The sequence below is a fragment of the Solanum stenotomum genome, chromosome 3 (assembly GCF_019186545.1).
Source record: "Solanum stenotomum isolate F172 chromosome 3, ASM1918654v1, whole genome shotgun sequence".
In the NCBI taxonomy this organism is placed as follows: Eukaryota; Viridiplantae; Streptophyta; class Magnoliopsida; order Solanales; family Solanaceae; genus Solanum; species Solanum stenotomum.
This window is the reverse complement of record NC_064284.1, coordinates 791,111-806,294: the sequence shown is the minus strand read 5'-3', so window position 1 is coordinate 806,294 and position 15,184 is coordinate 791,111. Positions and strand designations below refer to the sequence as shown.

Sequence of the window (15,184 nt, the reverse complement as noted above, 5' to 3'; positions counted from 1 at the left end):
ACTCTGCTTTGTTATTGTGAAGCGATATATATTTGTTCATTCTTAACACAAATGTTTAGCTTTGAATTCTAAAACTAAAGTTGGCTTTGTTAGAATACGTCCTATCTTTCAACTCGTAAACAAAATTAATCAAGTGCCAAATCGAATGCTGTCAATTAGGAAACCAAAAACAAAAAGTATGCTTCTGCTCAACTTGCACTCATATAGATTATGAGGCTCTAATAATAGCATTAGCTTTATTTCCTAAATCAACTTTGTTCTTTTGTGTGCCTAATTACTTTTTTCAACTGAAGGATTATTAGGTTGCCAGCCGTTTAATGTGAGTAGTATTAGATTAGATGGACGCTATTAGGTAATTTAACGTTCAACTAGCAAATGATGGATCCCACTCGTACAACAATTATTTATTGTCACACACTTTCTAAAATAATTAGTGCAACTTGCTTTTGTTTAGAACTAATTTAATGAGTCTTTTATTTTATTTCATATTTTTGGTTGAAAAAATAAATTATTGATTTCCTAGTTGACTGGTTTGCAACTTGTAAATATCGTGTAACATGTCGTATAGATTTATTTATCTAAGGTGCGCCAATAGTATAAATAATTTTTGCACCGTCAAAGTATTTAAATTTTTGGTTATAGTAGGTTAATTAGTTTATATTTTATATTACCAAATTAATCAATGATAAAATAATATTTATTGATGTAATGAAAATATCATTTGCGAGTAAGTTTTTTGTCATGTGATAATGAATAAGAGCATGTTTGACATTACTGTTGGGAGCCCAGAAACACTAATTTTGAGTTTTTTTTTTTTGTTTTGAAAAAGTAGGTGTTTGACAATCTGTAAAAGTGCTTTTAAATTGAAGTAGAAACAATTTTTCTGCTGTTGGGAAGAAACAAAATATTTTTGCTTCTTAAAAAAAGCAAAAGCAGAAGCAGAAAATTATTATTATATATATACCAATATTTCTCTTATTACTTAATTAACATATCTCATATGTTTGATTAAGTTCCATTTAATATTTTTATTTTTTATTTTTATATAATAAATGTTATATTGTATTTTCCGTTTGCTTATTATTTTATTTATTATTTTACGTATTATTTTACAAAATTATAAAACAAGAAAAAGGTAACAAAAATATTTTTGTAAGATTAGGAAAGAAGAAAAAACACAACAATTAAAGATTTCTGCCCTTCAAAAAAATGTATAATATTGATTGAAAATTTGAATATGAACATTTTATTTTAATAAAAATAAAAATTTAATTTATTTTTTTGTAATAGATGTTTAAACTAGTTTCTCTCTATAAAATAATCGTAATATTAAAAGTACATTAACAGTTGCCCTTAATCGTAATTTGATTTTCAAAAGCACTTTTTAAAGAAGATTAAGCAAACACAATTTACTTAGTAAAAACATTTTTCAAATAAATTAGTCAAACACAAATTGTTTTTTTTTTTTTCAAAAGCACTGTTTTTTGAAAAGTTATTTTAAAGAAATGCTTATGAAAATAAGCAGCTTTTAGCAGCAACGCAAAAGAGACTCTAAAACAAGTAAAATATTATGTGCGAGTAGCTCTAGTTTATGACTTTATTCTATTGTTACTAGTTATTAAATACATGAGTAAAATTTGAAAATAATCAAAAAATGAATCGAATCGTATCAGGGAAAAGCTAATCAGTTAAATTTAAAACCGAACTTAGTCGATTCCCATTAATTTTAAGCAAAATCAAATCAAGACGCATGAATCCCACCTTTGCTTTTGTCAAAGAATTATATTGTAATAATGAATTAGAGTAACAAAAGGGGATGTAGCTCAAATGGTAGAGCGCTCGCTTTGCATGCGAGAGGCACGGGGTTCGATCCCCCGCATCTCCATTATTTTTGGAATTTTCTTCAACTTCCTACCTTTGTTGAAATCTGCCTCAAGTACAAACAAACAAACATGTATTACCAACAAGAGTTGTGGTGGAGTGATAAGTACTCCTTCATCCTTAACAAAGAGGTCTCGGATTCGAGTTCCTTGGGTACGGAGCCGTCTTTGTTAAGGAGCGTTTTACCTCCCAATGTTGGACTTCCCGGCGCGAATCTAAATTTAGTCGGACTCCAATGTGATACCAGACAGCAAGTGGAAAACCAAAAAAAAAAAGACATACACATGTATTACCAAATAGCAAAATGTCATACAAATCATAAATGGAACAAGTGTATGAGCTCATCACTTACAACAGCTGGAATAAGTCAATCAGAACACCAAAATTTGAGATTAATAGTGTAAGATCCCGTTTGTGTTGGTTTTTAAAAAGTAGCTTTTAAGTTAAAAATAAAAAGTCAAATTGAAATGACTTTTGAGTCAAAAAAAAAAAGTAGGGGGAGACCTACTTTTGGTTCCTGACTTATTTTAAGTTATTTTTTATATTTGTCAAACACTTTAGAAGTCAAAAACAAACACTTCCCGAAGTCAAAAACTGACTTAAAAATAGGTTTGACAAACTTTTAAGTCAATCCAAACACCCTCTAAGATAGTGCTGGGTTGATCAACCATGTGGTAAAAGAGTTGATCAATCAATCACCCTCAATGTAATGAATAGACTGACTGGTTTATTCATGCTCTTCGCTACCAAAGCAATCTGGTAACCCCACTTCACTATCCAAGACTAATTCACCTATCCAGTTTTGGGCTAAAATTAATTCTTTATCCATGGGGTAAGTTCAAAACCTTGATCACTAGATTGAATCTTTCAACTTGGGTTAAAAAGTATCAATATTTATTAAACCAAAATTTGACCTAATTTTCCGACGAACTTAATGGGTCCGTCCCTGCTGAACATTATGATTGCTTTTGTTCTAATAAGGTTGTGTTGTCGCACCTAAGGCCATTTCGTTACTGTCTTTAAGGAAAAATGTTTACTATTTTCGAGATGCATAGATTGTTGTGTTCTGAAGGAGTATTGTCTTTTGATATAAATAGCTACGGCTGTACTATTAATCCTAAGAAATAAAAAAAAAGCAAGATGAATTAAAATGAACACCAATCAAGAAAAAGATAGTATTGTAACTTGAAATTTGCACCATTGAAAAAATTATTCTTACCGTTTATTGTTTTCAACATTGTTATTTTTGCTAAAAAATTAAAATAAATGTTTTCCCAAATTTAGTTATCGGAATTAAGTTAGCTTTGTTTTCCCAAGTTTGGCTTAACTAATAAGGTGGTGATGACATGCAACCCATTTAAAAAAATTAATAGTAGCTTTACACGTTTGTTATAACTTATATAAGTATGTTGCTTTATTATATATGAAATTTTTATGTAACTATCTCCTTATTATAATATTTGAAATAAATACTAATTTTGTCTTTCTTTATTTTTGATAATTTTGTCACTTGAAATTATCACGACAACTATTTACCATAAGTTATTAGTATTATGCCGCTGTACAGCTAAGGACGAATACATGAATTACTTGTGTGATGAGTAAATCAGCCAAATGATACGCGGTTGGCACAAATTGGTCGAATTTCTGCATTCATATTACTTAATGTTAGACAACTAATTAACTGAACTACACACTAAAGTAATATTTGGTTTAATTTCTCTCTTTTTTATTTGCTGAAATTTATCAATATCAGTTACGATTCGAAAATAAAAAAAGAGTTAAACGATAAAAATACTTTGTCGATTTAAAAAAGAATGACCTATTTTTTTTTTTAATTTGTTTAAAAAATAACAACTTTTTTTTCAATACTTTAATTTCAGTTTTTCACATGATATGTTTAGGACCACAAAATAAATGATATTTTAACATAATTTTAATTTAAAATGACAACACTGAAAAGTTTTTATTTTATTTTATTAAATTTCGTGCCAAATCAAACTTTGGAATCGAGAGACTAATTTAGTAAAATCTTCTAAATATATAGATACGAGTTTGAAATTGAAGTTGCTCCTAATTGAAAATGTCAAGACGAGTAAAAATCACTTTAACGTGATAATTCAGATCCTAGTCATAAAATAAAGTCAAGTTTGATTTGTTTTGCATCACATTCTGCAGCTATGCTGGCATAATCAAGTCACTTTCAATTTTACTTTTACAAAAAAAAAAGTAATTAGTACATTTTATTTCCTTTGTTTATTCTTTAGGCTGAAAAATGAACCACTAAAATTTTCAATATGGAGAGAGCTCCAGTTGTAAATTTTTTGTCCACCAATTATCTCCCATCTCACTACGCGTAAGTCGTAAATCGTAATCCATACTTCACGATAGAAAAACTTACTCCCTCTTTCCACCAAAAAAAATAAGATTTTAAATTTGAATATTAAAAATTTAAGTTTTTTAAAAAATACTCATATAAGAAAACTAGATTAAAATAAATTTTGGTTGATTCTGAATGTGCCACCTAGATTTGAGACGGAGAGATTAAAAAAGGAAGAAGAAGATTCTCCAGTTAAGTTTGACCTTTTTTTTCAGACAAAAATTACTATATTTTCTCTCTTTTCTGTTTAGAAAAAAAAAAAAAAAGACTAATTAACTCCAGTTTGTAAGAAAAAGTCGAGCCAAAAAGGGTAAAAAGAAATAAAAAAGATGATTTGACTGGCGTAGTATAAATATATACAATTTATTAGAACAGCATTTTTGTTATCATTAGATAAAATAGTTTTGTGCGGCGTCACACACAATCCTCCAATTGCATAAACCATAGCGCAGTAAAACTGAAGTTTTTGTCTTCATCTGCTCATCTGTTTCTGCTAATTTTGATTGATTGCTGTGAAAAGGTGAACTCATGGCGGCTCTATTATCCACTTAACTTAATTCTGTAAAATTTATTGAGATGTATTTTTGTTGGCGAAGAATTAAATATCGATTTTTATTCATGTTTCAATTTCAGGAGCGAATTGTTTTTAATTTTGGAGTGACAAAGATGGGGTTTTTAATTGATTGCGGCTTTTATGGATTCCGCGTCGGAGTGATTTGACGACAGTTGGGTTTTTATTTTTTATCGAGAATAACGTGTTCTTCTTCTCATCATATATACTGTCTGCGCTCTATAAAAAGGTTTGCTTATCTTAAATCTTTCTTGTTATTTGGATTGTTTTCGATTACAATTTTTGATTTTTTTTGGGTGGATACTCATTTCTAGGCTTAGGGCTTTTGTTGAATGATGTGTACTTGATCAACCTGTAAACTGGTGATTTGTGTCGTCGTTCCGAGAATTCCGATCTGCGGAAGTATTTGGAGTTGCAGCCTGTTATTGAGGCAGCAAGGTTTTTTTCTGTAATTAGTGAAGACATTGTGTGGTCAACTTGTTAAGGGTTTTATATTGTTGTTTGGATCAGATACTTTTTCTTAAGGGAAATTTTGGTATAAGGAACTGGTTATGAGGGTCGTAAATGAATGAGATTATAGCAATGAGAGGCACAGAAGGTCTCATTTGTTGATGGATAGGACATCCCTTGATCTTTTAGGGTTGCTGAAATCGTGGATCCCTCAGCGGGATTCTTCTGCTGACGTGTCGAGGGATTTTTGGATGCCCGACGAGAGCTGTAGGGTATGTTATGAGTGTGATTCTTTGTTCACATTGTTTAACCGGAGGCATCATTGTCGACTTTGTGGACGTGTTTTCTGTGCCAAGTGCACATCTAGCTCTATTCCTGTACCACCTCGCGAACCAAGGTTACTACAAGAGGAGTGTGAAAAGGTCAGGGTCTGTCATTATTGTTACAAGCAATGGAAGCAAGGTTTTAATCATGCTATTCAGGTTTCTAACTTGGATTCCAATACTTTCCTTTCTGCGGCTAGTTTTATCAGCGTAAAATCTAGTGGAACTGGTGACAGTAGTAGCAGTTCCATTACTTCAGTGCCACACTCTCCTGTACTTAGTTCATGCCAATCAACAGTAATGGAATCTTCTTTGGTCAGACAAAATAATGTTGCTACAGCAAAAGGGAGCACTGATCCTGCTGATATAGGAATCGGGGATCCATTGACAAACCAATTTTCATTTTGCACAACTAGGTACTTTTCTTCACATCTTTACTGATTTTTCACCTTGGCAAGTTGCAACATCTGTCATTTCTTTGTTCTCAAATGTTAATAGGTAGATACCTGTAACGGTTTAGGCATCTTTTATACTAGATAGTGAATGAGGTAGATTGGCCTTACTTGAATTATTTGTGATCACCCTCAGGCTTTGCCCTCTCTATCAGATTTGATTCTACAATTTTTCTGTATGCCAAAAGTGGCATTAATTAAACCCATGTTTCAAACATTTTCCCTTCTTAAGTACTATTGAAAAAGATAATTAGAAATATCATGTGCTTTGGATGGAAATTCTTTAACAACGAATATCAGAAGCAATATTATAAAGGCCGTGCTGATATTTGCTGCCTGGTCAAGGCCTTTATGGTGGCACATATGTTGTCATTGCAAGACTTGGTTTTCCCAAGGTCAGCTATACCCAAGCAGTGACTAGTCAGAGGAAACCTGATGCTATTCTTACATGCAACTTGCAAGATAATTAACCAGCGAAAGTACCTGACCAATCTCCTTTGACCCTAATAGATAATAAGCTGAATAGAGAAAGGAGAAATAATCTGTTTCCACTTCCATAGCTATTTCTTTCATTCCTCAATGAGCTCATGAGTCCAGAGATGAAAATAGGAAATCTAGCTCCACTTTTCTAGTGATTTGATGAAAGTTGGATTTTATTGAGAATAATGTTTTTTCCTCGTTGCTTTTGTAAACTCACTTCCAACTTCCCTTTCCTATTTGAGATTGTTTTAATTTTTAAAGATTGATTTGCTCTATCTGACTGCCTTTCTTGCTACTTGAGGTCGACATGTATTTCACTTCAGTTAACTGTTTCTTGTTATTTTCTGGAATCAGGAGTTATGATGAAGATGATGAGTATGGTGTTTACCAGTTAGAGTCCCAAGGAAAACATTATTCTCAGACTAATGGATACTTTAGTTATGTTGACTATGATGACAATGATAAGGACTATGGATCACATAAAGTTCATCCTAATGGGGAAGCTACTGATGAAAATATTGTGAGCAGCTTGTCCTCGCAGAATAAATTTGATCCCCAAGCTTCTGAAGAAGTGCAGCAGATTGTAAAACAGGATATTGGTGACGAATGTGAAGCTTCATCATCCCTATATGCTGCGCAAGATGCTAATCTGGAACCTGTGGATTTTGAAAGCAGTGGAATTCTGTGGCTCCCACCTGAACCAGAAGACGAAGAAGATGAACGGGAAGGAATGCTGTTTGATGATGATGATGATGGAGATGCTGCAGGAGAGTGGGGATATTTACATTCGTCAAGCAGTTTTGGAAGTGGTGAGTATAGAGGTAGGGACAGGTCAAATGAAGAGCAAAAGAAGGTAGTCAAGAATGTTGTTGATGGCCACTTCAGGGCTTTAGTGTCTCAGCTTATGCAGGTTGAAAAACTTGTCATTGGTGAGGAAGACGACAAAGAGAATTGGTTGGAGATAGTTACATCCCTATCGTGGGAAGCTGCAACACTTTTGAAACCAGACACAAGCAAAGGTGGGGGAATGGACCCTGGGGGATATGTAAAGGTGAAGTGTATTGCATCTGGACATCGTAGTGACAGGTGAACAAAATAAAGTTTTTTCATTTTGGTGCACTATATTGCTCAGCTCTTTGTTCGAATCTTGCCTCTTATATTGCATGGAGTTAGGATTAGTAGCTACACAACTTCTGAAATTGGAGAATTGGAGCATTATTGTGGTTCATGTATCTGCATGCACAATCTCTCACTATCTGTCTGTCTCCCCCCTCCCTCCCTCCCTCTTTGCGTGTGAGTCATTTGTGTCTGGTGAGATAGCTTGTGTTCCCCCCCTTAAAACTTTCAATTCTTTGCCCTCGACTAATATTTGGTGAAGTTGTTGTAGCATTTCAATGAGTAGAGGTGTTTAGAATTGGGGTTGCTTTTTCCTATGATTAACTTGTCTTATTGTGCTAGCTATAAATAGGGTGTGGCATAATTGGGCAGCTTTTATTTCTTGTGATTATGTTCTTGCTTCTTCTTCTTCTGTTTTTATTTGCCCTTCTTCACCTCCTTTTGTTATTGTGTACATTTTTAGTTATATCTTCTCTCATTTGAACTCGTTCTATTAAATAGTGCTGTGGTGAAAGGAGTTGTCTGCAAGAAAAATGTAGCTCATCGGCGAATGACATCAAAAGTAGAGAAAGCCCGCATAGTAATCCTCGAAGGTGCTCTCGAGTACCAGCGCGTCTCTAACCACTTATCAAGTTTCGCTACATTGTTGCAGCAGGTTTTGATGATTTTACCTTTTCTTCAAAGACTTTTAACTAATAATGTTATGCTCTTGTGCTTAAACATGTTTTTTGCCATTCAGGAAATGGATCATCTGAAGATGGCTGTTGCCAAAATTGATGCACACAATCCAGATGTCCTTCTGGTGGAAAAATCTGTTTCTCGCTATGCACAGGAGTACCTCTTGGAAAAAGATATATCACTTGTCTTAAACATCAAAAAACCAGTCTTGGAGCGTATAGCTCGCTGCACTGGTGGTCAAATAGTTCATTCAGTAGATCATCTCTCATCTCAAAAGATGGGATACTGTGACATGTTTCATGTTGAGAAGTTTTTGGAAGAACATGGTACAGCTGGAGAGATTGGAAAGAAGCTTCTAAAGACACTGATGTACTTTGAAGGCTGTCCAAAGCCACTGGGATGCACCGTAAGTTTATTATAATTACAAGAAGAATAAGATGTAGATAACTATCTATTGACTAGATATGATCTAAATAGTTATCTGAAACCTACTTTTTGAAAAGGACCAAGTTCTTTTAACAAAAATCTTTGAAGTATTCCCTGGATATTGAAATATTTAATTGGCTCTCTTGCATGGGTTGTCTCAGATATTACTCCGTGGTGCAAATAGGGATGAATTGAAGAAAGTGAAGCGTGTGGTTCAATATTCTATTTTCGCGGCTTATCATTTAGCTTTAGAAACATCCTTTCTTGCTGATGAAGGAGCTTCTCTTCCTGAACTTCCTTTGGATTCTCCGATAACTGTGGCACTTCCAGATAAACCATCAACAATCGACAGATCCATCTCAACTATACCTGGATTTATGATTCCTGCCGATGAAAAAACTCTAGGGCCGCTATCTGGCAGTGAGCCACAAAGATCAATGAGTGCTCCGCCAACTGACCTGGCCAAGGCTGTCAGCAATTGTGCTCAGAAAATGGGTGTGTCAGAGTCTCCTGGCGTGTGTGCTACTAAAGACACCTTGTCTTCCTTCTGCAAGCCGTCTCTTGATCATGAATCTGTCAAAGGTATTATGGATATGATGAAGTGCTCTGAGGTAAAAGCATCAGTAGCCAACGATGTCCAAGATGCCCATGGAAACAAGTTCCTTTCTACTAGTTTTGGTCCTTCACAGGAGGCTGATCAAGACTTCTTGTCACAGAGTGTTCAAAATGATTGCAATGCTATGGATGTGAACCAAGCTGGGGAAGACGCCCCTGATGAATTGACTTCTTTGAAGAAAGAGTTCTCTCCATCTCCATCCGACAATCAAAGCATTTTGGTTTCCTTGTCGTCCCGATGTGTTTGGAAGGGAACTGTCTGTGATAAGTCTCGTCTCTTTCGGATTAAATACTATGGGAGCGTAGATAAGCCATTGGGTCGTTTTCTACGAGACCAATTGTTTGATCAAGTAATCTCTCCCTCCCTTTCTTTATGCTAGAAACATTTCCAATATGCTCAAGGTGACTGAAAGGATCTTCACTTTTTTTTTCTTCAATTTGTGTTCTCAGAGTTACAGGTGCCATTCATGTGAGATGCCTTCAGAAGCTCATGTTCAGTGTTATACACACCGACAGGGTACTCTAACTATTTCTGTTAAGAAGCTGCTGGAAATTCTTTTGCCAGGTGAAAAGGAAGGAAAAATATGGATGTGGCGCAGATGCCTTAAATGTCCACGCGATAATAAGGGCTTTCCACCAGCAACTCGGAGAGTAGTAATGTCTGATGCTGCTTGGGGCTTGTCCTTAGGGAAGTTTCTAGAACTTAGCTTTTCAAACCATGCAGCTGCAAGTAGGGTGGCAAACTGTGGTCATTCATTACATAGAGATTGTCTTCGATTTTACGGGTATGATCTTACTCTCTTGGTAGTATCATTCTTGGTCGCACACAATATTTAATATGTTGGCATGATTTTCTAGAGTTAATGGTCAAAAAGACTAAGCTATGATGATAATATATCTTGCTGGAAAATATTGACACGTTGAGTATATTTTGCAATACTCATTTTGTAACTTTTGCAGCTTCGGGAAGATGGTTGCTTGCTTTCGCTATGCATCCATTGATGTTCACTCAGTATACCTTCCTCCCTCAAAACTGGATTTCAACTATGAGAATCAGGAATGGATACAACATGAAGTGAATGAGGTACAAAGAATGTGATTGGATTTTGAGTTGCTGGCATCTGATATCTCCCTTTACTGATTTGCTGTCGTAATATAAGCAGGTCATTTTCCGAGCTGAACTTTTGTTCGCTGAGGTTCTGAATGCAATTCGGCTTTTGGTAGAGAAGAGATCTGGGAGACAACTTAACAGCCGCATTAATGTACCTGAAGCAAGACGTCAGATTTCTGATTTGGAAGGGATGTTGCAGAAGGAGAAACAAGAATTTGAGGTATGAGTCAACGAATTAGACTTGTGAGTAGGGTTCAGTGATCACTAATTGACCATTGTTTAACCTACATGGTCCTGCAGACATCATTAACTACTCTCTCCCTAGCACTGCTTCTCTGTGCTTGTTGGATGTTGACTACTGGTAATTACACTTAAGTGCTCCACTTGTTTTTTCTTGAGTGACCAGTAACCTCTCTGACAAATAGGTCTATATATAATTCCCTATGTCAGTTTGATTGCGGGTTTATAACCTTGTCATGCTTGGGGAATACAAACTGTGGTGATATTATCTTCTCTGCTGTCTGTGTTGCAATCTGTCTACCGACACTGTCTGATGCATCAGATATTGTATTGCTTGTTTTCATTGTTAACGATTTGCATTGTTGAGCTTAACTTGTGTGTCTTGATCTTAGAGGATATTTCTAATCCGCTTTTGATATTAGCAGGAATCTCTCCAGAGAATTCTGATGGAGGAAGTGAAAAAGGGGCAGTCTGTTGATATTTTGGAGATCAATCGATTGAGAAGACAGCTCCTTTTTCAATCTTATGTTTGGGACCACCGTCTAGTATATGCAGCCAGTATGGATGACAAGAGTCATTGGATTAATGGAGATGTCACCTCTTTGGAACCTGAGAAACCGTTGGTTTGTGATGATAAGTTCACTGATCTGGATAATTGTGCTGATCCCAGCAAATGTCCTAATAGCTCTGAATCTGTTCCTGCAATTTTAAAGGCTGGTGAAAATGGGGATGAAGGAAGAAGTGTTTGCCAAAACAGTCACGTGGATGCTGTTCATCAAGAATCTGCAGTTGATTTTGATGCTGATTGTGCAATCGAAAAACCACCTGGTCTTCCTGTTGCAACAAAAAGTTTCTGCGGATCACATCCAGAAGAATCCATATTACAGCGGCGAAGAGCACTATCCGCTGGGCAGTTCCCAAACATGGAGAGTTTGTCAGATACTCTCGAGGCAGCTTGGACTGGTGAAACAACTTCCGGTGTTGTAGTGATAAAGGGTGATACCTGTAAATCTTCTGAACCACTTCTGGTGAATACATTGACAACTGGAATGGCGGAAAAAGTGTATACTGAAGACCATGGGACTATGCTGTCTCAATCTCCTTCTCTGTTAGCCTCTAAAGGCCCCGAAAACATGGAAGACTCTGGGAGCTGGTTAGGTATGCCTTTTATTAGCTTCTACCGGACTCTGAACAAAAACTTTTTACCAAGTGCTCAGAAACTGGATCCACTTGGGGGATATAATCCAGTATACATTTCATCATTTCGGGAATCAGATGCCCAAAGTGGAGCAAGATTGCTCCTACCTGTTGGGGTTAATGATACTGTTATACCAGTGTATGATGATGAGCCCACTAGTATTATATCTTATGCACTAGCGTCTCATGATTATCATGCTCAACTATCCGATGAGCTTGAGAAATCTAAGGATGCTTCTTTGGACTCTAACTTTTCGTTCCACTCACTGGATTCCAGTAATCTGCACTCCCCTCAATCATTTGATGAAATGGTTTTAGAATCCTACAGAAGTCTTGGATCTATGGATGAGAGTCTCTTGTCCTTGCCCATTTCTCGCAGCTCTTTTGATTTGGATCCACTCTCATACACAAAGACACTGCATGCCAGAGTTTCTTTTGGAGATGATGGATCGCTGGGGAAAGTGAAATACTCAGTGACTTGTTATTATGCAAAGCGCTTTGAAGCCTTGAGGCGGATATGTTGTCCTTCAGAGATGGATTTCATAAGATCTCTTAGCCGCTGTAAGAAGTGGGGGGCCCAAGGAGGCAAGAGCAACGTTTTCTTTGCTAAAACCTTGGATGATCGATTTATTATCAAGCAAGTGACAAAGACAGAGCTGGAATCATTTATGAAATTTGCTCCTGAATATTTCAAATATCTTTCTGAATCAATAATCACGGGGAGTCCAACTTGTTTGGCAAAAATTCTGGGGATCTATCAGGTATTTGTAATAAGTTGACTACTTCAGCTTCTCAAATTGCTGATTTAGAATTTACAAAGCTCTCTGTGACTAGACTCGCAGCACAAATAATGATCTGATTGCTGTGAATTATGAGGCAAATTTTAGTTATGCTCTGGGGAAACATGATTGATATGATGGATTTTTGATTAATGGGTTGTGAGATTAGTATTTACTTTCTTTATGGCTTTCTAACTCTAAAGCCAGATGATATTATATCCTTTAGGGGTCGTTTGGTTGGGAACAAGTTATCCCAGGATTAGTTATCATTATGATATAAAGGGTGGGATAAGTTATCCCAAACACGACAACCAAACAAGATACAAAATTTTTACCCCATCATTATTTTCTTATCCCATCACTATTTATTTTTATCCCTCACACCAAATGACCCCTTAAGGTGATACTGATTAAAAGCATGACCTTCTAGGTGAATGAACCACAAAGCATGGGGTGCATATTTCTAGCTGCAGTATTTGGATGTAGTTACCGATATAACCAGTTCATTATTTTCTTTCTGTGTATTCTGGCTAGTCATAGCACACATATTGTATAATTTTATTATTATCAGTTCGTTTAGAGTTTTTATTTCTATTGGTTTCTCTGAAGGTGTCATCAAAACAGCTTAAAGGAGGAAAGGAATCTAAAATGGATGTGCTAGTTATGGAGAACCTTCTATTTGGGAGGAAACTGGCAAGGCTTTATGATCTGAAAGGTTCTGCAAGGTCTCGTTACAATCCTGATTCCAGTGGAAGCAACAAAGTCTTGCTGGATCAGAACTTGATTGAATCAATGCCAACTTCACCTATTTTTGTTGGAAACAAAGCAAAAAGACTTTTGGAGCGAGCTGTATGGAATGATACTGCTTTTCTTGCTGTAAGTTTTTGTGCTTACATTTAATGAATTTACTGTCGACTACTTGCACCTATTGTGGTTGGATCATGTAACAGTTTCTTGTCTGCGATGGTCCATCAAAGCTTTGTAAGTTGGGATTGCTGTAGATTGAAGCATTTCCAACCCGTAAGATTCTCATATCTATTCAGAACAAGTTAGTTTGTGTTTGGTACTAGGATTGGGTGTGGAAGAGGGAGGGGAAAAACACCTTTGTTGATCATAAGGAGTTGAGCAATTGATGACGGTCCAGCAGAATCGGGGGGATGTTTTAGACTCAACGAACCTTATCATTCCCTTCCCACAATTCCACACCCAAAACTAAATAAGTAAAATAGATTAGATTATGACGGGAATAGAGAGGAGATTTGGGTTCAATCCCTCCAAATTCTTCCATTGCGCAAAAAGATTAAATTGGGGATGGTCACTTTAACCTTCACTTCTTCTCCAGATAAGGATTCAGATGCTTGCCTTTCCCAAAGCCCATCATCTTCGTCCTACATAAACCACAGTTTGGGTGCCAAGAATGGAAAGGAAAGAGCTAGAATATTTAAATGTCCACTGTTCTTCTTGTGTGCTTGATAGTAGGAAAGGGGTGAGAAAGTGGTTAAAATATTTTTTACTAGAAACAATATCCTCCATAGCAAATCAGTCCTTCAAAAAAAATGCAGATCCTGGAGGGAAGTGTCAAGTATCCTTTCATTTCAAATACAGACATACAAGAAAATTTGTTCCTTTCCTATTTTACTTTGCTTTTCTCAAGAAGAGAAACTTTTTTTTGACATCTAACTGAAGACCATTATGCTGTTGTATATGTGTTACGTTTTCTTATAATCAGCATATAAGTGTATACTCACTTTCTAACAAATTCCTTCTGTGGTCAAGGTTAGTGAGGTTCTTGACTAACTGAGTAAATTATCCTTGCAGGCAGTTGATGTGATGGATTACTCACTGTTGGTTGGGGTTGATGAAGAGAAGAATGAGCTTGTTGTTGGGATCATTGACTTCATGAGACAATATACGTGGGATAAGCACTTGGAGACTTGGGTTAAGGCCTCTGGGATCCTTGGTGGACCCAAAAATGCGCCACCGACTATAATCTCACCTAAGCAGTACAAAAAGAGGTTCCGAAAGGCCATGACCACCTATTTCCTGATGGTCCCTGATCAGTGGTCACCAACATCTGTTGTTCCCAGTAAGTCGCTGACTAACTTATGTGACGAGAACATGCAAGGTGGATGATCTGCCGAGTGAATTTGTTAATGCTGTTTGTCAGTATATTGAGCACATAAGTGGGTCTATTGCATTGGTTCATACATCTGTAGTAGTTTCGGTTCCCATTCTTTTGGAACGCAATTCCAGTTGCGTTCTCCCTAAATGGGAGAACACTTGATTTCTTGTCAGAGAACTGAGGCTTGTATTTCGTTGAAAGTCTCTTCTGCTTAGAATTCAGGTGTCCCTCCGTGGATATAATGTTGTACATTTTTTTTTTTTCGGTTTCATCAATTTATTTTTCCTTTTGTTGGGTAAAATTCAAGGTATACATGAGTTCCAAAGGATCAATGCCAATTTTATAGAATGCATGATTTTGGAA

At 36.1% G+C, this 15,184-nt stretch overlaps 1 protein-coding gene and 1 non-coding gene across 4 annotated transcripts; both read left to right on the top strand.

Moving 5' to 3' along the window:
- Nucleotides 1-1,812: 1,812 nt before the first annotated feature.
- TRNAA-UGC (transfer RNA alanine (anticodon UGC)) lies at nt 1,813-1,885 on the top strand. The gene has a single exon. It is a non-coding gene; the product is annotated as a tRNA-Ala (tRNA).
- A 2,759-nt stretch (nt 1,886-4,644) lies between these two features.
- On the top strand, nt 4,645-15,085 carry LOC125860970 (1-phosphatidylinositol-3-phosphate 5-kinase FAB1B-like). Of its 3 annotated transcripts, none has more exons than XM_049541030.1 (13): nt 4,645-4,781; nt 4,895-5,061; nt 5,147-6,021; nt 6,892-7,623; nt 8,155-8,308; nt 8,393-8,737; nt 8,919-9,722; nt 9,823-10,157; nt 10,333-10,456; nt 10,536-10,703; nt 11,149-12,681; nt 13,309-13,575; nt 14,518-15,085. In XM_049541030.1, exons 3-13 carry the CDS (start codon nt 5,444-5,446, stop codon nt 14,830-14,832), a joined length of 5,355 nt encoding a protein of 1,784 aa, XP_049396987.1. In that variant the 5' UTR covers nt 4,645-4,781; nt 4,895-5,061; nt 5,147-5,443; the 3' UTR covers nt 14,833-15,085. The 3 variants fall into 3 exon arrangements, with proteins under 3 accessions (XP_049396987.1, XP_049396985.1, XP_049396986.1); XM_049541028.1 differs by having other exon boundaries at nt 11,146-12,681; XM_049541029.1 differs by lacking the exon at nt 4,645-4,781 and having other exon boundaries at nt 4,819-5,061; nt 11,146-12,681.
- The last annotated feature ends 99 nt before the right edge of the window (nt 15,086-15,184 follow it).